At 35.8% G+C, this 23074-nt stretch overlaps 4 protein-coding genes across 5 annotated transcripts; 3 read left to right on the forward strand and 1 right to left on the reverse strand.

Annotated features, from left to right (window-relative positions):
• Nucleotides 1-1701: 1701 nt before the first annotated feature.
• On the forward strand, nt 1702-6140 carry LOC110786603 (uncharacterized). The gene is made up of 2 exons (XM_021991153.2): nt 1702-2195; nt 5520-6140. The coding sequence occupies exons 1-2, from the start codon at nt 2016-2018 to the stop codon at nt 5691-5693; spliced, it is 354 nt and encodes a 117-aa protein (XP_021846845.1). The 5' UTR covers nt 1702-2015; the 3' UTR covers nt 5694-6140.
• Nucleotides 6141-7335: 1195 nt separating this feature from the next.
• LOC110786596 (exopolygalacturonase) lies at nt 7336-10086 on the forward strand. Of its 2 annotated transcripts, none has more exons than XM_056842887.1 (6): nt 7336-7797; nt 7903-8043; nt 8129-8305; nt 8926-9215; nt 9308-9536; nt 9612-10086. In XM_056842887.1, exons 1-6 carry the CDS (start codon nt 7666-7668, stop codon nt 9840-9842), a joined length of 1200 nt encoding a protein of 399 aa, XP_056698865.1. In that variant the 5' UTR covers nt 7336-7665; the 3' UTR covers nt 9843-10086. The 2 variants fall into 2 exon arrangements, with proteins under 2 accessions (XP_056698865.1, XP_021846839.2); XM_021991147.2 differs by having other exon boundaries at nt 7339-7797; nt 9615-10086.
• Nucleotides 10087-11506: 1420 nt separating this feature from the next.
• Nucleotides 11507-19149, forward strand: LOC110786641 (damage-control phosphatase At2g17340). Its single transcript, XM_021991202.2, has 12 exons — nt 11507-11927; nt 12983-13048; nt 13424-13490; nt 13601-13669; nt 13825-13965; nt 14278-14406; nt 14513-14599; nt 15838-15912; nt 16010-16087; nt 16179-16256; nt 18559-18621; nt 18728-19149. Exons 1-12 carry the CDS (start codon nt 11767-11769, stop codon nt 18806-18808), a joined length of 1095 nt encoding a protein of 364 aa, XP_021846894.1. The 5' UTR covers nt 11507-11766; the 3' UTR covers nt 18809-19149.
• Nucleotides 19084-20772, reverse strand: LOC110786642 (cysteine protease XCP1-like). Its single transcript, XM_021991203.2, has 4 exons — nt 20205-20772; nt 19874-20106; nt 19596-19736; nt 19084-19461 (listed from the first exon to the last, which is right to left on the reverse strand). The coding sequence occupies exons 1-4, from the start codon at nt 20662-20664 to the stop codon at nt 19258-19260; spliced, it is 1038 nt and encodes a 345-aa protein (XP_021846895.1). The 5' UTR covers nt 20665-20772; the 3' UTR covers nt 19084-19257.
• Nucleotides 20773-23074: the final 2302 nt, after the last annotated feature.

The following is a 23074-nucleotide window of genomic DNA, read 5'->3' on the forward strand; positions in this document are numbered from 1 at the left end:
CCGCTTGTTTCTAATTTATAGTGCCATATTTATTTTATATCTATATTTATATCTATATCTATATCTATATTTATTAGGGTTATTATAAAAAATAAAAATAAAAATAAAAATACTGATGTTAGTACAAATAACGTGACTTTAAGTCAATATTCACTTTTAAAAACTAGGGTTACTTAGATTTTTTCACAATGGTTACTATATCTAAGAAAATTGGTGTTTAATTGGTTATAGTTGCTATGTGAACAATAAATTAAGATCCACGCAAGAATAATTCCTAAACCCGTCCCATTGAAAAATACTTACCCCGTTTCTTTTTATTAACAACACTCTACTTTTTGCACTATTCATATACTCTATTTTGTTTAATATTGATAATTCATACTTAAGTAAATACATAATAATGTAGGATCTTGTGAGATTCGTCTTAATATATTTTTTTCAAATATCAATATTTTATATTCTCTCCGTTTCTTTTTGTTCTTTACGTTTGGCATTTTGCACGTTTATTTAACGACTAATTAATATGCATTGAAATTTCTCTATTTTTTTTTAAATTTAAACAAGAAAAATTACGTTTATTTAGAATGTTTCACTCTTATCAAAATTCTGATATTGGAAAAATGAAAAAATTTAATGTCCCAATAGAAAAGCATGAGAGATTAAATGACCCAATGGATTTAATTACCAACTCTTCTTCATCCAACCAACTTAACTACCACGTTGACCACAAAACCTCCTCCAAAACACCACCTGACCCACCGCTCTAACCAGCGACATGCCCCACCAGACCACCAACCACCGCCGCCACCCCACCTGACCACCGACCACCACCTAACCCACCCAATCCCCACTGGAACCACAAACCACCATCGGAATCACTTGCCCTCCACCTAAACCAACATTTCTACCCCCGAAATTCACCCTAACCACCTAAAAATAAACCTTAAACTTGTCGAAAACCATCCCAATCACTCTTAATGTAATTCTAACCTCATGAATCACATAACTACCCAAACTACAACCTCAATCATAAAAAGTTCTAAAAAAAATAGATTTAAGGGAGTTGAAATTAAAGGAGAAGAGAGAGGAGGAACGAAGAGCGGTGGTAGAAGGGCTGGGGAAGTAGAGGCGGCGAAGAGGATGGGAGGCAACGCTGCACAGAAGGGCTTGGGGAGGGTAACTCCGCCGCGCAGAAGGTCAAGCTGGAGAGTAGATGGAGACGGTGGAGGACAACGAAGCGCGGAAGGAGTACTTGAAGAGGAGGGAGGCGGCAGAAGATGGGAGGTGGTGGTGGTGGTTGATAGAAGGAAAGGGTGTGAGAGTTGTACGATTTCCTTTTGATTTTTACAAAACAAACAACTCATGACTAGAAAGGGTTTTGCTTCTCATTCTCCTTCTATCCCTTTCTTTATGTCATTCCCTCTCCCCTCCATGAACCAAATGCACCTTAATGAGTATTCATTGTGATTAACATTCAGATAATCCATATTTACTTGATTTTATGAGAGTGAGAGATCGCTCAGTTGGTTAGAGTTTTCATCCTGCTTCTAGGTAATCATGAGATCGATTTTCATCTCCGCCCATTATGGCTCATTTCGCACCAATTTTTTTTACTTAATTTTGTAATGTTTTATTTATTTATTCTAAAAAAGGGCATCTAAAATTTTGATGTAACTAATCCCATGATTCCTTAATTCCTTATCACTCACTTTCTCATTGGAAAAAGCACCAAAGACGGGCCGAGAGAATACCCTTCCACACAAGACAACAACAGGCCATTATTCGTTTCGTCCTTCTTTTGCTTCCGTTCAATTACACTCTTCCCCCTCTTCTCCCGACTACAACCTAGTCCACTAATTTCTCAAATCAAATTTCAATTTCGTCACTTCCAAATCATCATTTCGCAATCGAATTTCATCAAGTGTTCAATGAGATTTCATGAAATCGACACAAATCCCTAATTTCAAAACAAACACCCTGCGATTTCTGGGTTCAATTTTGTCAGGAGAGAGAAAATGTCGCTGCGGATTAAATCAGTTGTTGATAAGTTCGTGCAGGAGCTGAAAGAAGCTTTGGAAGCTGATATTCAAGATCGAATTATGAAGGAGAGAGAAATGCAGAGTTATATCGAAGAGCGTGAGCGCGAGGTCGCTGAACGTGAAGCTGCTTGGAAAGCTGAATTATCCCGCCGAGAGGTATATTTTAGCTTCTTTCTGATAAAATTCTTGTTATTTGATGAAGCTGTTCTTAGATTTCTCAATTAATTTTGGGTAATTTTGTTAATTTGGTGTTTTCTGTTGCTGAAATGGGATTTGCATGATATTACTTTGTTAATTTTTGTTAGTTGAGTTTATTAGGGATTGTGTTATCTATTTTAAGAAATCATGATGTTTTTTGTTACGTTTTTGTCATACATTGATTAATGGTAGGTTTTTTTTTTGAGGGATGATTAATGATAGGTTGGTTATGCTTGTTTGAAGAAACTAGTTTATTGGCCCGTACGATGTACGGGCTATGCATAACATAAGGTAACGTAAGGCACCAATGAATGATTAAAATGTAATTTTTGATAATTTATTTTATACTTCGTATATATTAGCGGTAGCAATGGTATACAATACGTACATACATTGGCAACCTTTTTATTTTCTAACTTTTCTATCCGCCAAATAGTATTGTACCAAAAGACATTGCTACACATTATAAGTAACACGTTACGTACAATACATTAAATTATGAATATAGGTCACGTGGTTTGTTAAGGGATTAACCGATTTTCGCGTTGAAGTTCAGAGTACAAAATTATCAAATTATGTTTTGCTTAAATCCAAAAGTAATATCGCCCGTTTTAGTCGTGTGTAGTCGCTGCAAGTACTGCATTCCAAATTTATTAAATTTCACAACTCACATGTTTTGCATGTTAACGCAACAATGTCGTAACTTGTCATATTTAAAACCATGCATCTAGATAGTGAACCGAATCACGGAAAAATAGGAAATTAGGAGATCCTTAACAGCATATTAATATGCTTTCTCGCATATTCCCAAATCTTGCAATTTCTACAGCAACATACAATTCTTTGCTAAGACTTCTCAATTGAGTCCAATTCATGTATTGTCAATTTGGCAAAATCCTTTATTATGTAAACAAAGCCAAAGTTTTCCTATAATTAACGGTATTACATTAAAATTAAAACATTGAAATCTTCCCTCAAAAACTAAAGCAACGAACTCAAATAATCAAATAAGCAAAAAAATCAAAATGAGAAGTACAAAATTTTAACAATTGACATTGATATTTAGGAAATTAGAAGAGGAATTTTATCACAAGATTGCTAATCCTTTGTTCTAGATATTGGAGTATGATTAAAAAAAAGAAGTAAAAATCTAATGAAATAGGGAAAAAATTCTTTCATTTACATGACTAACAAATAAAAAATAATTTATACCTAGTGGATGATGTGCATAGCTACAATATGGAAATGCTCCAAAATCATCCACGCCCTTTGTCCTATTACTCTTCAATTTCTCTACAATATCTTCTCCTTAAAAGAGAAAAAATTATATGGTTTATCAATAATACGAAAAGTTGATAAAAGAAAATTAATACGAAACTTTTTTTAATAACATGCATGAATAAATCTTGAACTTTTGGCTTTGGGGTAGAAATGATTCTAACTGAATTTGCCAAAGCCAGTTAAATATAAATTGGAAAGGTAAAATCAAAATTAAGAATTGTAATTGAGAACTAAAATATCCAATTATTTAAGTGATAGACTTTAAAGGAATTTGTGGATGAAGTATGTTACATGGAGAATATGAAGCCTAAGAGGCACTGTAATTAAAATATCAAATAGAGAATATGAAGAGCAAGAAGTGCATTGAATGACTAACCACTTAAAAGAGAGTTGAAAAACACGTGGCAAACAAAATAGTAGAGTGACACATGGCAACCAAAAGTAGACTGACACATGGCAACCAAAAGTAGACTGGCACATGGCAAAGAATGGTAATTGGTTTCGCTTTTTAAATACTAGGTATTGATAATTGGCAATTGGAGTAATGAGTGATTCTAGGGGCTAGTTATTGATTAGGATCATTAACTAAGCCGCTATTGGGCGTGCTACAACTATTGTTACGCCTGAACTTGGTATGGTATCTGTTAATACTCGCACCGGTTTGACCGGTGCGGAGTTTAACACATTTGAATTGACTTATTAATTTAATGGGTGTTAGTTGATAGTGGGGTATTTTTTAATATAGTTAGTGGAAAATGTGTAAGATATGAGAAGTGGTGAGTGGGGGTGTGAATTTTTAAATGATTTTTTGTAGTGAATAGGGGTGTAGGTGGAGTTAGTAACTAAGTGTGAGAAATAATATAATATTGGTATAAGTTTCCATTTATAGAAGCGGTGCAAGTATTAAGGGACGATTTGAAAAGGAAAGCGGTGCGAGTATTAAGGGACGTAGTGAGTATAACTTTGCAGTGACTAATGACAATTGACAATGAGGTATAACGAATGTTACGAGCTAAATTTGGTATCTGTTTATACGGAGTATAACTTTGCAGTGACTAATAACAATGGGGTATAACGATTGCTACGAGCTGAATTTGGTATCTGTTTCTACGGAGTATAACTTTGTAGTGACTAATGACAACAAGGTATGCGATTTCAAGATGAACTTATCATCTCTCATCTCATCTGAGGGAGGGTTAACCAAGTTTCGAGGTTCTTTGCCTTTGTTATCGTGATTCACAAGAAGTTAGGAAGTATTTCGTATTAGGTTAGTGTTGGAGGTTCGACTAAAAGAGTATCCATGTTAACGAATAGCTTCCTCGAATAGTCATGTCTTGTACAATCCTGTTTTACAGGGGCACAGTCTCTGGTCTAAATTGATGCCCTTTTGGGATCAGGTTTTTTTCAGGATAGTTCTGTAATCATGAAGTAATATATTTTATTATAGCTTTATGAGATGAAGATAGTGCTGTTTCTTCTGATCATTTCTATTTTAGTTTGTGTGGTTGCACCCTCTTTGGCTCATTTTAAGGGTTTTTTTAATATTGCTTGTGTACATGCCTGATCACAAATTCTCAACCTTAACCTTTCACACCAAAATTTCACACCCAAATCATGCGGAGCTTAGCATGGTAGAACTGAAAAGGTATTGGTATTAGCAATCAGGAACGCTGTAGGAGTTGATATCACACATGATTACATTACTACACGAGGGAAGTGAGGTACAATGGTTGATGATCAGGATCGATTTGATTGAGCTTCAAATTAGTGGCTATATCAGTTTTCTTCAGGATCTGGATTCCCTTTGACAAATTGGTGATTTCTTTTATTCTTTTACGTGGACAATAAGATAAAAATTGTGATTTTTTTTTGTACGCATATAAGATAAGTTTGTGATGTAGTACTCGTGATTGTTGATTCTTCATTCTGCTGTATGAGCTAAACTTCTCTTTCTCGTTAAAGACTTTCCTTGGAATTGATCATGTTCTTCTATTCCTGCAGGCTGAGATTGCTCGTCAAGAAGCAAGGCTAAAGATGGAGAGAGAGAATCTAGAAAAGGAGAAAAGTGTTCTGATGGGAACTGCATCAAATCAAGATAACCAAGATGGAGCACTTGAAATCACTGTCAGTGGAGAGAAATACCGATGCCTGAGGTTCTCGAAGGCTAAGAAATGATCCCAAGTGGTTGCAATTGCAATCTCGACGAATTTTGGTTTCTGACTGATTGATTTGATTTTGCATCTCTCTGCAGAAGTTTATATTCTTTTCAGTTCATCATTTGTGTACATATATGGTAGCATATTTTTGCAATAGGAACTCTACATATACGTCTCTATGACATATGGTTATTCAGCAATTGAAGAGATGGCCTGCAGTTAGCAGAAGCAAAATAGCAAATGAATTCTTGTTAGTTCTTCAGTTCTTATTTAGTGATTCCTTGTTGTAGATATGCTATCACTTTCTCTTCCAGGATGCTGAATAGTTTGGACTGAAATTGCGATTCTGGAGCGCCTGCACAAGCTAGTGGTCTTGCACACTCAGTCCTACAAGTTCTGTAACCCTTTTTAACCTTACAAGTAGTGTTCATTAATTCTTATGAAATGAAAATCTTCTAAATTGTCACACATGTCATACTTAGATTTTTGGTAAAATACTTCGTATTTGATCCTCCAAAAATGAATGACGTGTATAAAACTGTTGCAATTTTGATTTGGGATATTTTCCTATTAGAGACCTAACTAGTTTTTGGGCCCAGGCGATGTCTCGGGTTGCTGCATTAATAACGTTCACTATTAATTATACTTTTTTTTTATTTGCAATGATAACATGAAACATGTCATGTCTTAGTGGTAGAACCTTTATTTTTTAAACTCATGGTTGAAGGTTCAAACCTTATACGAAGTACAAACTATGTTTGGCATTTTTTATGTACTTGACATTTTTTATGTACATAAAGTTGAAAAACTTATAAGCAGAGGTGTCACATAAGCTTTTTTAGAAACGCCTTTTAATATATAGTATAAATATATCTTTTTTCCTACAGATATTTAACATAAATATAACCAAACATGAATTGTCCAAAAAGTACTTACTAAATATTAAATAATACGAAGTGTATTCTCTATATCAAACTACTAAAATTTTGTTCTTTTCACCTTATTTTTTAAAGAAAAAGTAAATGTACTGATTAATTATTAAAATTGACTTTTTACTCATTAATACTGATTTCATTGAATCTTTTTGTGTTGTTCTCTAAAGTTGAATTTTACTGAACTTAAATTATTCTTTTCTATTACTCACTCCGAATTTATTAATTTATTTAAGAGATACACTTGGCCGAACACGGGTATTAAGAAAAATAATTGAATGAAATAAAATAATAAAGCAAGTGGGGTTGGGTAGATATTTTAATAAGTAAATAAGTGAGGACCATGTCATTTTAAGGGTGGGAGGTAGGGTGAGTTTCAAAAATTATTTGTTTAATGGGATGGTGGATCATATGATAAATTAGATATATTATTTAATTAGAGGGTGAAGTTGATAAGTTAATAAATATGACAAGTATATCTCTTAAATAAATACGGCTGGAAAAGACAAGTGTATCTCTTAAATAAATTAATACGAGAGAGTATAACTTACGGAGTACTTTACTAAATATTGGAGTTTTTTTTGTTAAGACGAAAAGAACATGCATCACTACCATTTTTTTTTTTTGCTTCAAATAGGTTAACAAACTCAAGCCCACATCTACAACAATTTTCTTTGCACAAATCGTTGTACCATTAGCACGGGCGCATGAAAAACCCTTTTTCTTTTAGCTCACGTGTTTCGGTACTCACAAAAAAAAAAAGAAAAGAAAAAGAAAGTTAAAAAAGATAGTGGGTAGTTTTCTACTTTTCTTCAACATGTATATTAGTATATATATGCTCAGGAAAACCGAAACAAAACAAAAAAACTCCCAAGGTCAGCAATAGGCATTAGGCAATAGCAGTTGCCTTTGCCTATGAGGTGCAAAAAATAACCGTCCACTACTTCCAGCAGAATTAATTAAACCCCAGGCATAATTCTCTCTTAACAAAAACAAAAACAAAAACGGTTCAATTCTTGAGTTTCTACTATGATATCATACCGCCATTAACATACAATTATGAGCAGAATTACCAGTTTTAACTTGTACTTGTTGCTCTGTACAATTTTTACTAACACTTTTTGTCAAGGAATCATCATCAATGTCACCAGTTTCCGGGTCCGAGCTGACGGTAAAACCGACGATACTCGGGTATATATATATATATATAATTCATTAACTCCCTCCAAAAGCTGATGTTTGAATGATGGATTTATAACTGACTAATTAGTTTACGTTTGTGTGATTTTCAATTAGGCGTTTATTGCAGCTTGGGAGAAAGTGTGTAACTCTCAAGGCAATGTTACTCTTCTGATACCTAAAGGAACTTACCTTGTTGGTCCTCTTAAGTTAAGAGGTCCTTGTGAAAATGTTTCATCTTTAACTGTTTTAATCAAGGTAAACTGATTAACAAAAAGTACGTGTTTAATTGTTAGAATGTTTGATTAGTTTAAGAAATTAGTGATAGATGTTTATGAAACAGGGTTATTTGAAGGCGAAAACGGACTTGTCTGAGTACGAATTTGGATCCGGGTGGATCGAGTTTGCTTGGATCAATGGACTTACCTTGACGGGAGGTGGAGTTTTTGATGGGCAAGGTGCTACAGCTTGGCCTTTCAACAATTGCCCTACTAGTTCTAATTGTGACCTTCTTCCTACTGTATGTCATCATCTCTTACATTTTGATTTTTGTTAGTCTAATGTTTTTAATACTCCAACTAGTTTTTAGGCTTAGTCGATACCATAGTTACTGCATTAATAACATTCACAATTATTCATATATTATTTTTGCAATCATAACATGGAAGTGGTAAAGGATTTATTGTTTAAGCTCAAGCTCGGGGACCAAACCTTAAACAGACTATTGGTTGAATTTTTGTGTTGTATATCAGGATTACATGAAGTGAAAGGCTTATAAGCAGAGCTTCACATGCATGTAAACTTTTTTTAGAAACGCCTTTTAATATATTCGTATAGATTTTATGTACATTTGGACTTTTCCTACACTTTGCACTATTTGTGTACGACCTTTTTAGACCCTGTTCTGTTCTGTTCACCTTATTCTCAAGTTCAGATAAGAAAAGTGCAGGAGAAATAAGGGAATTTATAACTAAAAATAAGTTTTGATAAGTTCAGATAGCATAAGTTCAGGAAAAATAAGTGAAAATTAGGTGAATAGAAAACAATCTTAATGTTTTTAATAGTAGAATGTTATGTTATGAGTTTCTGAAGTTGTTGTAATTGATGAATAACTGTTGGGTCTGTACCTTTTTATGTCAGAATCTGAAGTTTGTGGGGATGAACAGAACGGTTGTTGATGATATTACTTCATTAAATAGCAAATTCTTTCATCTAGCACTTGTAGAATGTAGAGACTTCAATGGCAGCAGACTCGAGATTTCTGCACCGGAGGACAGTCCAAACACGGATGGCATCCACCTCGAACGTAGCTCTAATGTTAGCTTCTCTTGGTCCAACATTGGTACCGGGGATGATTGTATTTCTGTTGGACAAGGGAACTCTCAAATCACTATTACAAATATCACTTGCGGACCAGGTCATGGCATAAGGTATAACCTACCTACCTACATTAATCTATATATATAGACATAGTTTTTTGGGTCTCTGATTTAGACTGGTGTAATTTGTTTTGGTTGTTTAGTGTTGGAAGCTTGGGAAAATACCCACATGAACAAGATGTAAATGGACTCCTTGTAAGAAACTGTACAATTAGCGGGACTTCAAATGGGATTAGGATCAAAACGTGGGCTGATTCGCCTGGTAGAAGCTCGGCTACTAACATGAAATTCGAGAACATTGTAATGAAACATGTAAGAAATCCAATCATTATTGATCAAGCATATTGCCCCTTCCACTCTTGTTCATCTCAGGTATGTATACATATCTATCTTTGTCTGACAAGATTAAGGTAATCAAATTATTAAACAGACATTAATTTGTGGCAGCAGGCACCATCAAGGGTGAGATTGAGCAACATATACTTCAAAAACATTAGGGGAACTTCACTATCTCAAGTAGCAGTGACACTTTCCTGTAGTAAAGGAATTCCCTGCAAGAATATATTCCTGCAGAATGTTCACTTGAATTTGATATCAGGGGAACGGCTTCCGGTTTCGAGTTGTGAGAATGTAGAAGCAAGATACTTTGGTATTCAGATGCCTCCTCCATGCCCTTAAACAGATTTGGGTTGTTGTAGTGTCAATACTGTATACGGAGTATCAGATAGGAATTAGGATGAGAATTGATCAGGTTAATCAATTAGTTTACTTAGGGGGATTTAAATGGAACATTTTTTTTTGCTAATATTAGCATTTTGTAATGGAATAGTTAGAGTAATATAATCTCTTGTTCTAAGGGAATAATGTCATCTTTGATTTGTGCAGGAATTATGTAAACAATCACTTAGTTTTTGACTTTTGAGTTTGGGGTGACAATATACATTTTTCATATCCTAACAGCAATCAAAACTGTTCCGGTATCCGAATCTTGTCATGCGGTCGAGTCTTCGGATCTTGAGCGTGGGGACGAGATTAAATTAGTGTCTCATATATCATATAGAGGGACTGAGGGAGGAAGTAGAGAGAGAGAGTGAGAGCAGAGGAAATTCCCTTTTACCTTGTGTTGCATCATAAATGAGTATTTGTAGCGGTTTGAGGAACGAGTGATGATAAAGGTTGCAAGTTGCGACAACATTTAGTTGTCATAACCCTACGTGTCGGATTCTAAATGGTACATATAGGCGCCACGTAAGTCATGCGTTATCAAAATATTTCTACTAACAATGCAAATTTTTTGCTATGAAAATATGTAAATAAGGTAGTCGATACAAAGAAGTAACAAATATTTATTATATTTATAATAAATCAGAATATTAAGATTTCCCTACCTTTTTTGTAACATATATAATATGTTATATAAGGTAAATATTTTAGTTTCCAATTATGTTCATGAAACATAAGCATGCATGTCATCATTGTGACACAGTTTAAAGGTCGTTTGTTACGCTTTATCATTTTAGTTGTGGAATATTATGTCTTTGGATTTGAGCATTGAGCCTTTTGCATTTCAGCCCTATTATTCTATAGTATATTAGTATGATATTCTTGCACTTAAATTAGGCCATGGGAATATCTCTTACACCTAGCCCTCTCAAACTAAATACAACCGTCTAGATTGATGCGTTTGCTTTGAAAAAGTAATTACCCCTACACTTGAGTATTGTCTTTAACTCTTGAAGAAGTTGTCCTTATGAGTTATGACCTTAGAGTATAATGTCCTTATATGGAACAAGATCTTTTTTTGTTCATCTCATTTCTTCTTATTTCAGAAAAATAAGTAAAAAATAGGTGAATAGTATGTACCTTAATAGTGTGCCGAAAATATTCCATATCATTAACACTCCTTCTATTTTGACGAAAATTATTTTTGATGAAAAATATTTTATATTTTTTGTTTGTTTGTTTTGTCAAAGGGAAAACAATTTCATCGCGGGCAAATGGAGCTTTGCTCTACTTTGTCGTTATGTTTCTCTTCATTTGATCATTCACTCTCGCTTGTCACTAGAAAAGATGAGTTAGATTGACCCTTTTAAAAATGCATGGTTATTACCAATTGTTTGTTGGTTTAGTGGTGATTGAGGGTGAACTTGGTATGGAGAACCTGTGTTCGATCTCCCGCAACAACAATTGGGAGGGGACTGGAATCTAACCACCCAGAACTCGTCCCGAATCTAAATTACCCGTAAGGGTGAACCGGATGCTAACACCCACAAAAAAAAAAAAAAAAAAAAGAGCATGGTCATTCAAAAAGGTTAACCTTCTTTAGACCAGTTTCCTACCACAAGAAGAATGCTTTGCAAATTTGGGAGAGAACAAATGATTACGAGCGAATAAAACAAGAGCGCACGGTTGCATCTTGTGAGTCCCACTCCCACTGCCCTGGATCATTACCACCACCCACCCACGGTTGCTTGTCCAAGAATCTGAGCACCTTTCTCTCTCCTCTCCCCATATTCTCCGTCGTCAGTCTCCTTCTTTACTCGTATTCTCTCTCCTACATACACCCAAATTCAACACCACTACTACAGAGCGAGAAGCATCAATGGAGAGCGCATCGGAATTGGCGGCATTTCCGCTACTAATCGAATCAAATTACAGAGCATGCACCATTCCTTACCGATTTCCGAACGATAACCCTAAAAAACCCACTCCCACTGAAATCTCTTGGATCAACCTCTTCGCCAATTCCATTCCTTCTTTCAAGTACTTCCTTACATTCTCTCTTCGTCAATTTTTCTATCATTTTCATGTTTTCTTACTTTCGTTGCGAATTTGATATTTTTCCAACTTTTTGATTGGATTGACTGCCAAATGTTGTATTTGGATTTTCAATTTTTCATCTACTTTCTCAATTATCAGATTCTATTAGTGCAATTGTCTTCGCTGATTAGCTGCTATTGTTTCATCAAGTATGGAGAATTCAAGCAATGTGATCATTATAGTTTTATGGTGTTTTATTCGAGGGGGGGAGTAGGGATTGGTTAGTATTGATTGGTTCGGAGTAAGATTGTGGAGATTTTGATTTTTGGCAGGTCGATTGGTTGTTGTTCTGGGGAAAATGGCTGGGTGAAGGTATTATTGTTGAATAAAGCTAGCTCTTTTCTACTCGAATTTATTGGGCCTTATCTGAACTTATTGCGTTTTGTGTCTTTTGAACTCACTGGTCACCAGAATTAATGATGTGAATTTGCTGGACCTCAGGTTTTATTTTTTAGGGTGAAAGCTGAAAAGAATATGATCCAAGTGGTTTTCTAGAGGAGCAGTTTATGTCTATGCAGCTTAAATTTAAGTATAATTGACTGTTTTTCATTCTCGAGGGTTGGGACACAGCTTTTTAGATATTAATGTAGAACTGATGACTGATAAAACATATGATCCTCTATGGAAGTCTAATGGAAATGGAAAAAAATAAAATATTTATAGATATTAAGGTTCTATTAAGTATTAGAACGTATCTGAAGTCATTTACCCTTATATGAACTTACTCTTATGTATTAGAACTTACTTTTAAATGTAAATGAACTCATCTAAATTACACTCATGATCTTGAAAGGGAAAGATTGGTGCTTGACAGTTGACAATGTTGTCTCTTATAAGAACTAGTTGTTTGCTGATGCTGTTGTGATGTTGTCGGGGGGGGGGGGGGGGGGGGGGGAAGGTAATGTGGGGCTAGTGTCTTTTGGCCAAGTATGTTATACAATGATGTTCAATGCAACGTTGAAGTTCTGAGCTGCTTGTTTTTCTTGGTTCTATTTCAGAGAACGGGCAGAGAGTGATGACACAGTGCCGGATGCTAAAGTTAGAGCTGAAAAGTTTGCAGAAAGGTATGCATTGTTCATGTTTCTTTATGTTACAGAAGCTTTCTCTGCCGAAGTTTATGCAAATATCTCAAGAAGAGTCTTGGACTGGTAGTTTATTCAGGTTGCTTGTGAGATTGCACAGTAGTATTGTCGCAAATATATGGTTGATATTGTTTTCGTTTCTGATTTTAGTATTTGGCCTAAGGACAGACTAGCTTAAAGATGTGTGAAGAAATAAAACTTGTACTCCTTATTAGGGTTTGGCAAAGTACTAACTTTGTGTTTTAACCAATACTCTAAAGTTTACATGTTGAGTGTTTGAGTAAGAATTGAAGTGCATGGTTGTGTATAAAATTTTAATCTGAATAATATTAGTTGACACTCTCCGTATTTATGAAGGTTTGGTGAGATACTTGAAGATTTGAAGAAAGACCCAGAAAGTCATGGTGGCCCACCTGACTGCATTGTAAGAGATATTAGTAGTTTTACAGAAGTCCTGGTGAAGCTTACTGTGTGATTTATGTATGTGATTCTGGCAATGTTCTCACTATCTCATCCCTTTCTTCTACAATGTAGCTGCTTTGCAGGCTTCGGGAGCAAGTGCTTCGGGAATTAGGATTCAGAGATATATTTAAAAAAGTTAAGGTAATAGTATTTGTTGCTGACATATTTTTTGTTCTTTCAGTAAATAGATGACACGAATTCTGCATGTAGAAACTTATTAGATGGATTAGATACTTGTGCCGTTGCAAGGTTGCACCTGGTCTAAACTACTGATTTTATTGTTTTTATATTTGAAGGATGACGAGAATGCAAAGGCTATATCTTTATTTTGCAATGTGGTGAGTCTTAATGATGCTATTGAGGATCCAGTAAAACGTTTGGAGAATCTGGTTAAAGGAATGTTTGCTGGAAACATATTCGACCTTGGCTCTGCAGAGGTACCCCTACTTTGTGTTGTGAACTTTAGTTACAAATCAGAGCTTTTTGGTGCAGTAGTATATTTATTTATCTATATGAGAAATGGATAATTGATTTGATTACTTCTTCCATTCATCTTAAAAATTAAAATGATCCATAAGTAGTAGATTACAAAATTACCATTAGATCTTTATAGATCTAATTGGGTCTTTCTGAATGTTAGTTTATTAAATAAAGGATTACGAGTTACTATGAATTTTTTTCTTCCCCTCTGTTGTCAAAATATGATACTGGCATGCTGACCTTTTTTGTTCTGTATATTGCGTGTGTAGCTTGCAGAGGTATTTTCGAAGGATGGGATGTCCTTTTTGGCCAGTTGTCAGAACCTGCTCCCTCGACCATGGGTAGTTGATGATCTTGATACCTTCAAAGTTAACTGGATTAAGAAGTCTTGGGGAAAGGCGAGTTCTTTTGTGGCTAATTAGATTGTAAGGTTGAATTCATATTTGTCCTATCTAACTCATTATTCTTGCGCTGACTATCGTTCTGTTTACTTCCTTATAACAGGCTGTGATTTTTGTTGATAACTCTGGTGCAGATATCATCTTGGGAATTTTACCATTTGCCAGGGAGTTACTGCGCCGTGGTACACAGGTTTGTTTTTGCAAGATTTGCACACAATGCTACTTAACATTCTGGTACACACACATCTGCACAATCACACTTATTTGGAGGATTGCGGTCCTCCAGAAGCTGAAGCCTTCCACATCACTTACCGAAACAAAATCAGATGAACTTGGGCCTCTGACCATTTATTTGGCATACAGAAACTGTGGCATTATCTTTTTGAATGCACCAGATTCCTGTTACAGTTATCTTGCAGATCTGTCTGCTTTATCTTTGTCAAGGAATATGTTTGGAAAGTTGGGCCTCTTGCAATCTGAGAATGGTGCATGACAGACTATGTGTGGTTGAGTTCATAGATACATTATTACATTTATTCCTTTTAATGCACCATATTCTTGTAAATCAATCTTGTTAGTGTTTAATAAGACAGTCTTTTTAGTCAGTCAACAAAGTGCAATAATTAATGTATACTGCTTGGGTGAATGGAGAAGCTGTCTCAAAGAAAGTAATGGTTCTAAGACGAGAAGAAATTAGAAAAGAAAAGGGATTAAGGCTTTCTGGACACCTATTTTGACCTTCTGAAGAATAGGATTCAAAAATTAGATAAAACTTCAACTGTAGCAATTGGTGAAAATGTGTTTTCTTTATAACAATAATGGCTATGGATTGCACTGACTTATACTTGGATTTAGAAACAATCTCTTTGAGCTTTAAGCACAAACAAAAAAGATATGGAAAACAGAAGGCTAAGAAGTGTGAACAATACGCTCAAAAACTAAAAATCTCATAAAATTGATGACAAGGAGGATGATACAAGTAAAGGGTAAGAAGAGGTATGCTTATTTTACTAAAGGAAAACTATACTTTGAAACCAACAGAACAAGACTCGAACCTGCACTCAATAACAGCTACTTAGCCTTTCATTGTCCTGGACCATTATATACATTTATATTGAAATCATGCTTGGGTTCTTCTTCCCTTTCCGAATTTTACAATTATTTGCAATTATATCAATTACATGTAACTCATATAAAGACCATGGCTCCTCCTGATGCTACCTAAATTCCATTATTGTTTGTACTTCCACTATTTCATCTTCTTTTCGGCTGGTTGGCTGGAAGCTATTGATGTCTGGTTAGCTGTAACTTTCCTAATGATCTGCTTTGAGATTACGGTTTCCATTATTATTGTCAAACAGACAGATTTTACTGCATTATCTTAATTTCAACATGTTGTAATGCTACATTTTAAACATTTTGATGCAGGTTATTTTGGCAGCCAATGAGTTGCCTTCTATTAACGATGTTACATATACAGAATTGTTTGATATTGTATCACAGGTATTGTTGCATTTTACACTTTGTTTATCTGTCTAAAAATTTGTCCATTCATCATGCCTCTTATTGGGCTTGCTGATACATCTGTTTTCTCTATCAGTTGAAGGATGAAAGTGGACAGCTTATGGGTGTTGATACTTCCAAACTCTTGATTGCCAATTCTGGCAATGATTTGCCGGTCAGTGAAAAGTGTCAAAAGTGTCAAAGTGTTTCTTCTGGAATTATAAACTTTTATATGATGATTGTCCTTCATCTTAACTCGCTTACAGGTAATTGATCTAACAAGTGTGTCACAAGAGCTTGGATATGTAGCTAGTGATGCAGACCTAGTTGTTTTGGAAGGAATGGTATGTAAATTTGCCGTGCTTCTGATGATTTAATCTGTCTCTATACCTTAAAGCATGCATCCATCCTGCAACAGAATGTGCAAAATGAGCCAGATGGTCTATTTTTCAGTTTTCACTAAATAATCAAATATCAAGTCATACTGAATCACATAACTCATACTTCCTCTGTTCATAAATACTTGCAACGTTTGGTCTTTTTACACTATTCACATATTCCACTTTGATTATTGTTGGTGATTTATATCATTATATGTCAAATAAAACATAGTCATGTGGGATCTTGTTAGATTCGTCTCAATACGTATTTTCAAAACATCAACTTTTTATAATTTTTGCTTGAAGAGAATTTAAGATATTGACGATCTAAATTATGCATTGGCATGCATGAAAATGACAAACGTTGCGAATATTTATGATCGAAGGAAGTAGTTCATAACACCTGCATTTTTGTAGATACTAGATGTCTCTATCAGTGCTGTTGGTGATTGGATTCAGTAAGAGTACTCTGCATAGAGTTGTCAGGGTTTTAGGGGGTAGTTGTGTTTTTTTTTTCCTTCACATTTTTACTTTGAATATCCATTGCAGGGCCATGTTCATAAGTTGGGTTTGAATTTTCAAATGGAGGACCCTTGACCTAGGGTTTCAAACCTTTACTCGTGTAGTCATGTGTCATGAATAAGATTTTCTACCAATAAGTTCATGGACTATGATTTCCCACCCATCTTCTCATATTATCTTTGCTTAAGAGGATTATATATTACTCCCCCAGTCCCTTTTTATTATTTACATTTGGTATCATGCACACGAATTTAAGCGCAAGAAAAAAGAGCTTTGTTTCCTTTGTTTTTCTAGTAAAATAATAAAATATTTGGTTTCGTCATTAATTAAATGAGGTGAATGGAGTGAAGGAATGAGGAATGAGGAATGAGGAATGGTGAGATGAATTCAATGTTTGAGTATTTTGTTAAATTTGGGCACATCTTTGTAGAATATTGAAAGGAAATATTCCAAACGTAAAGAAAAGAAGGGGACGCCCAAAAGGGAATACGTAAAGAATAAAAAGGGACCGAAGGAGTAGTACATTATGATTAATGATATATTTTTTTATACATGTGACCTTGAATGCCCATTTGACCAACTTCGATACATTACACTATAATGTTGTCGGATGTTTAGTAACAGAAGTTCCAATAAGGGGGTCTGTAAGTCTATTTAAAAGCAAGTTCTAACTTTTAAGCAATTTTTATTGAGAATTAAGTGAATGAATGACATATTTGTTTGTAGTGCTTTAACCTTGTGTGGAGAGATCATCATTCTGGCTTTTAAATTTCAGCTCATACATCTCCTTATTAATATATCATTGAAATTCTTCACCTTCCTCGTAAAGAGTTTACTTTAAGGCTCCGTTTGGTTTGAAGGTAAACAATTTTCATGGTAAATCACCGTGGTAATATTTTTTAAAGGGAAAAACAATTGTAAAATAGTTGTCCCTTGTTTGGTTCCTTAAAAGAAAAGTCGGAGAAAAAGAAAAATGGAAGTAGAAGGGAGGGGATGGATGAGAGGAGAGAAAAATAGAGGTAAAGAGTAGGGAAGAAAATGTGGCATCCTTCTTTACAAAAGGAAAATGTTTTTCAAGGCCTTCTTTACAAAAGGAAAATGTTTTCCACCCTTGAAAAGTTATTTTCTCCCCCTGGGACAATTGTTTTCTACCCTGACAAACCCAACCAAGGAAAAAAATTAATTTTTTTTTTTTTTTCATCGTAAGTTTTGGTTTATTCTCGGAAGCTTAGGGCTTGTTTGGTCATTGTAAGTTTTGGTTTTAAACAAAATTTTGAACCAGAAAAGGTAGTTCCCAATTATCTGTTGTCTGTTTGAAAAAAAAAATGTGACTAGTGTGAATATGGCTATTTTTAAGTTTTTTAAATACAACTTATGTCTTGCAAAATTTGATATCTTAGAATAAAAAACTGGGGTGATAATATGATATCGAACACAGTTCTTGATATTTTGTTAGTGCTTGTTCTTTTTTTTATTATTGCAACTTAGATTGCCAGTTTTGCTGATAGATCCGCTCACCAACAGAAATTTTCTTTTAGAGATTAGGTATTGGATAATGTATCTAGCTCTCATGTTGCTAGTGGGGTGGGAAACTCATCTGTGATCAAATACCTCTGTTTTCCTAGACGGGCAGCATTGATATTCTTATTTGTGCAACCAATCCTATGTTATTCATATCTTGTTAAAACTTACGAAGTGGATATGTCAGCTAATGCTGATACTAAATTCCTCATTTCTTTTGCAGGGGCGTGGAATAGAGACAAATCTTTATGCTCAGTTCAAGTGTGATTCCATCAAGATTGGGATGGTATATATTTGGTTTATGTCACTGTTTTCTGTGTTTTCTTTTCAGGAAAGTTTCACTTGCACAGAGGAACTTATTCATCCCTTGTCCTACTGGTGATTTTATTCAGGTTAAGCATCCAGAAGTTGCCCAATTTCTAGGAGGAAGGCTTTACGATTGTGTCTTCAAATACAAGGAGGTTTCCAATTAATTCCCAAAAAAGAATGACCCTTTACTCTCTTTTAAGCATCCAGATTTACAGTATCAGGTCCTGGTGACATCTGTTGCATTTTATTAGTATTTCCTTGAATATTCTGCATGACTGAGTTAAACCAGAGGCTTAATCACTCATGCCTAATGCCAATTTTACTGCATCTGTCATTTTTTAAGCCCCTGTTTATCGGCATGCAAATGCTCTAGCTGTGGGAACATAAATACTTTTCCATTCCTTTTACTGTACTAATAACTAATAATTGCAAATGTGAGGACCAAGAAGAAAATGCTTTGAATTTCCATAATTTTTATGAGAAATATACAGAATGCTTTCTGTCATATTTGATGATAAATTTTGTATAGACATATACACTTATTATTGATTGTTGCTTGGATTGCAAAGGCAGGAAGGAGGGTGATTGAGGATAGAAACTTGTGTCAATACCGTCATTTGTTTTTGATTGGATAAGAAGCCATCTTGTTGATACCACACAGTCCCTCACGGTGTCTAGTGTTCCTCTTCATTCTTATGTATCCTTGTTCTCCCCATTTTGGTCCCCATGAGTTTCTCACAATGATGTAATCTGATCCGTACCCTACAGCTGCTACTCCATGGTCTAACATAGTTCCACAAGGCCCGTCAAAAACTCCCTGCACAAAAATTGATACCAGTCATGTACATGGTTAGGTGTAACCCTTCTTCCTGTTGTCTTGTTTTCTTTTAGTCTTTCTTGGCTTTAAACAGTGTGTGATGCTGAACTAGAGATCTGTGTAGAAGGACTTACCCCACTGTAAAATTGGAAGTCTCTTCCAGAAGCCTGAATCCCAACACTAATAGGCTGGTGAGCGAGTGCCTTCAGTAGACTTGCTTCATCATTCTGTGGAACATCTCGATGACCATTAATGGTCACTACTTCCATTTGTTCCTGTGAACATGATACATTATATTAGAAAATTTAATGGGGGACACGAAAAGTCATTTTACAAAAATGACCTCAGGAGCTGGCTTATATAATAGAGATATGGTTTGTTAACTCTGTTATCTGTAATCTAGTTTGTTTACCTTTTTTGTTTCACAAGTTCCTTCCTCCATAAGATAAGGGTAGTCCTCCTCTTTATGAAGTCCACCATTAGTGACTATGAACTTGAATGCATTATCCATGAGCCCACCGCTGCAGCCGTTGTTGCTGATATCACAGTCTACTAGCTGTTGCTCAGACAAAGAAGATAGGTTTCCTGTGACAATCTGATTTATGCCCTCAACTGCAGCAACAGTTGAAAATGCCCAGCAACTTCCTACAGTATTGAAAACCAAAATCATGCTCATGTGAAACTTCAAGCTCTATCACTGTAATGATTTGATTTTAAGATAATGAGACACATTTTCTTCTTACCGCATGCGCCCTGGTTCTTGACTGGTGCAACAGCTCCTTTCTTTCTCCAATCTACAGACTTTGGTATATTTGTCACATCTCTGTAGGTGAAATCTTCTGAAGAATCCACATTTCTGTTTTCTGCAACTTTCAAGCCTAAGTATTTGTTCTTGAACTCTTTATGAGTCAAATCTGCAAATTCATTCAACCCAAGCCAATAACTGCTTACGCGCTTATTCCTCTCATCAATATGTTTCAAGTTATCTTTAAAGGCCTCGAATCTGATCAGCTTTTCTTCAAGGCTGTTGTAAATTTTCAGGTGCTTTGACATCCATGATACAAATAGATCATGAAGTTTCTCTTCTGAACTCAAGTCATCGGGGGAGTAACCGATAATCGAGAAGTCACGAGCGAAAGCAGGATACGCTGCTAGAAATGCAATCAAGGTCAAGTAGAAGATTGTCTGCAGTGGACGAGACATTGTTGATTAGGAAGAAGAAGAAGTATTAATGTGTGAGATTGGCTTGGTTTTGAGATGAGCAAAGCAGAGGTTGGAATTAAGGATATTTATATGCTATGGTTTATAGGATTATGGTGTGTTGCTTTGAAGTAAAGTATAGATTAATACTACTATCTAAGATAACTAAGACTTTAAGGATGGATCTTTATGATATACTTTAATTGCAAGGTATTCCATTGTTTGTTGGCAGCCATAGTATAATATCATAAATCAAAATTGTTCACTTTTTCTACTAATCTTTGAGCTTGTTATTCTTGACTTCTTGCAACAGCTTTCTCGGTCTCAGTCTCTCAGATGATATGCAAATTAAGATTTTATTTTCATGTAACATATAAATTTTTTTTTTTTTTTTTTGACAGCAGCTTAAAGAAAACAAACTAAACATCATTAGAAAAAGCAATAAGGGATCTAGCTGCTCCCGTGACAAGAACGTGAGCCGGATGAATCCTATCCCTGTCGACCTTGTTGATGGAGCAGTAGTCCAAATCCTTAGCCGTTGCCACTATTTCAGCCAATGTCCACTTAACCTGCAGATCACCACACCCTCCTCCCCGGAGCATGTCCACAAGACAATAAGAGTCAGTCAAAATTCAAATATACTTAATGTCGCACCGAATAGCCCATCTAATTCCAGCAAGGCACGCCTGAGCTTCAGCCTGAATTGCAGATTCCGCATAGCCATAGGTGGCCCCACCTTGTGCAGTTCCTGCACCCGTCCCGTTACTTTCCACAACCCATGCCATTCCCGATTTTTTTGACGATTTATTCCAAGCTCCGTCGACCAGAAGGGTGATATGAGTGGCAGTCCCCCTGTTGTCACAGAGGATTGCCTGCACCCGTCCCGTTACTTTCCACAACCCATGCCATTCCCGATTTTTTTGACGATTTATTCCAAGCTCCGTCGACCAGAAGGGTGATATGAGTGGCAGTCCCCCTGTTGTCACAGAGGATTGCCCTGAAGAAGCCGGGGGGGGGGGGGGGAATATGTTGTTCTGGTGGATGCAAATACCTAAGAGCTCCGGAGCTAGTACTTGTAGTAATGTCATGTTGCTTCAAACCTTTTGTGATTAGTTCCATTACCATTGGTAGATCCGCATTCGCATCTCTGAAAATTTTGTTATTCCTAGCCACCCATATGCTCCATAAAGTGCTAATGAAGTATATGGTTCTAGTACTCGAGTGAACATCATGGCATTGAAAAAGCCGGATATAACAAAGCATCCATTCCGCAAATGGAATGTCGCCGCGCCATTCTGAGTGAATACCTAAGGTCCCACTCCTCCAAGTTTGTTTTTCTATTTCGCAAAAGCGAAATAAGTGTTGGACATCCTCTTCCCCGTTGAAGCATAACTCACAATCAGATGGGATGTTTATTCCCCTATTATTAAGATTAATCTTTGTCGCAATTCCATTCCTAAGAATTTTCCAAATAAATAATTTCCACTTCGGGGCCATACGAAAAGACCATAACGAAGGGAAAAAACCTTCAAAATCGATCCCATTAGTGTGATCCGATTCTTCCCCAAGAATCATAGCATAAGCCGTCTTAACCGTTAATTTACCTCCCTTATGATACTTCTAGTATAGGTAATCCTTGGCATGATTATGCGGCAACTCCATCCCAACAATTTGTTTAGCATCGTTGAACTCGAAACACCTATTAACTTTCCCATTATCCCATTCTCTCCCTGTTGGCATGATAAAGCGACTCACTTTCCATGTCCTTGCCTCGCTTAGGGTGATAGAAGATTTGAATTCAGGAATTCTACCATTAACCCAACGATCCCTGCCACCCACAATAGAACATCCATCCCCGACTTTCCAATTACAGCCTCTGAGCAGAATATTCCCAGCCTTAGCTAACCTTCTCATCCCCCAAGAAAAAGCACAATTAATGATTCTGGTTGGCTTCCCTGTTAAGAGAGGAGAGGGGAATTTGTTGGTGTAGACCCTAGCCAGTAAGGACTGTGGATTATTGTGAATACGCCACACTTTTCACGAACAAAGCTTTATTCACCACCCACATTGACCTAATCCCTAGGCCCCCCATTCCTTTAGGTAGCTGAATTATCGAACGAACGGCCCAATGTAAGCCCTTCCTATCTTTGTTAGCCCAAAAAAATCGAGCTATCATGGAGTCAATTTTTGACGAGATTGCCAACGGTAGGTGAAAACTCTTAGGTTATGACAAATATAAATAGTATATTTCATGCGGAAAAACCATAAAGCCATGAATCCAAATTAATTGCCACATAGTCAATTAGCATAATTAGGATACATACAATGTGATGCGTGCCTTCCCTAGCTGCTCCCGAACCGAAGAAGAACAAGTTTAGGACTCCAAATGTCGCCCCTCCGTAGATAGTCCACA

The sequence above is a fragment of the Spinacia oleracea genome, chromosome 4, assembly GCF_020520425.1.
Source record: "Spinacia oleracea cultivar Varoflay chromosome 4, BTI_SOV_V1, whole genome shotgun sequence".
NCBI lineage: Eukaryota > Viridiplantae > Streptophyta > Magnoliopsida > Caryophyllales > Amaranthaceae > Spinacia > Spinacia oleracea.

What these genes read in the sequence shown, in the direction of transcription:
- LOC110786603 (XM_021991153.2), top strand. Translation starts at nt 2,016, where the DNA reads ATGTCGCTGCGGATTAAATCAGTTGTTGATAAGTTCGTGCAGGAGCTG. An exon ending in CTGAATTATCCCGCCGAGAG is followed by an intron (nt 2,196 to 5,519) that starts GTATATTTTAGC and finishes CTATTCCTGCAG; the next exon opens with GCTGAGATTGCTCGTCAAGA.
- LOC110786596 (XM_056842887.1), top strand. Translation starts at nt 7,666, where the DNA reads ATGAGCAGAATTACCAGTTTTAACTTGTACTTGTTGCTCTGTACAATT. An exon ending in ATTGTGACCTTCTTCCTACT is followed by an intron (nt 8,306 to 8,925) that starts GTATGTCATCAT and finishes TTTTTATGTCAG; the next exon opens with AATCTGAAGTTTGTGGGGAT. An exon ending in GGACCAGGTCATGGCATAAG is followed by an intron (nt 9,216 to 9,307) that starts GTATAACCTACC and finishes TTGGTTGTTTAG; the next exon opens with TGTTGGAAGCTTGGGAAAAT.
- LOC110786641 (XM_021991202.2), top strand. Translation starts at nt 11,767, where the DNA reads ATGGAGAGCGCATCGGAATTGGCGGCATTTCCGCTACTAATCGAATCA. An exon ending in TTAAGAAGTCTTGGGGAAAG is followed by an intron (nt 14,407 to 14,512) that starts GCGAGTTCTTTT and finishes TCCTTATAACAG; the next exon opens with GCTGTGATTTTTGTTGATAA. An exon ending in ATTCCATCAAGATTGGGATG is followed by an intron (nt 18,622 to 18,727) that starts GTATATATTTGG and finishes GATTTTATTCAG; the next exon opens with GTTAAGCATCCAGAAGTTGC.
- LOC110786642 (XM_021991203.2), bottom strand. Translation starts at nt 20,664, where the DNA reads ATGTCTCGTCCACTGCAGACAATCTTCTACTTGACCTTGATTGCATTT. An exon ending in GAACTTGTGAAACAAAAAAG is followed by an intron (nt 19,737 to 19,873) that starts GTAAACAAACTA and finishes TCATGTTCACAG; the next exon opens with GAACAAATGGAAGTAGTGAC. An exon ending in ACTTCCAATTTTACAGTGGG is followed by an intron (nt 19,462 to 19,595) that starts GTAAGTCCTTCT and finishes ATTTTTGTGCAG; the next exon opens with GGAGTTTTTGACGGGCCTTG.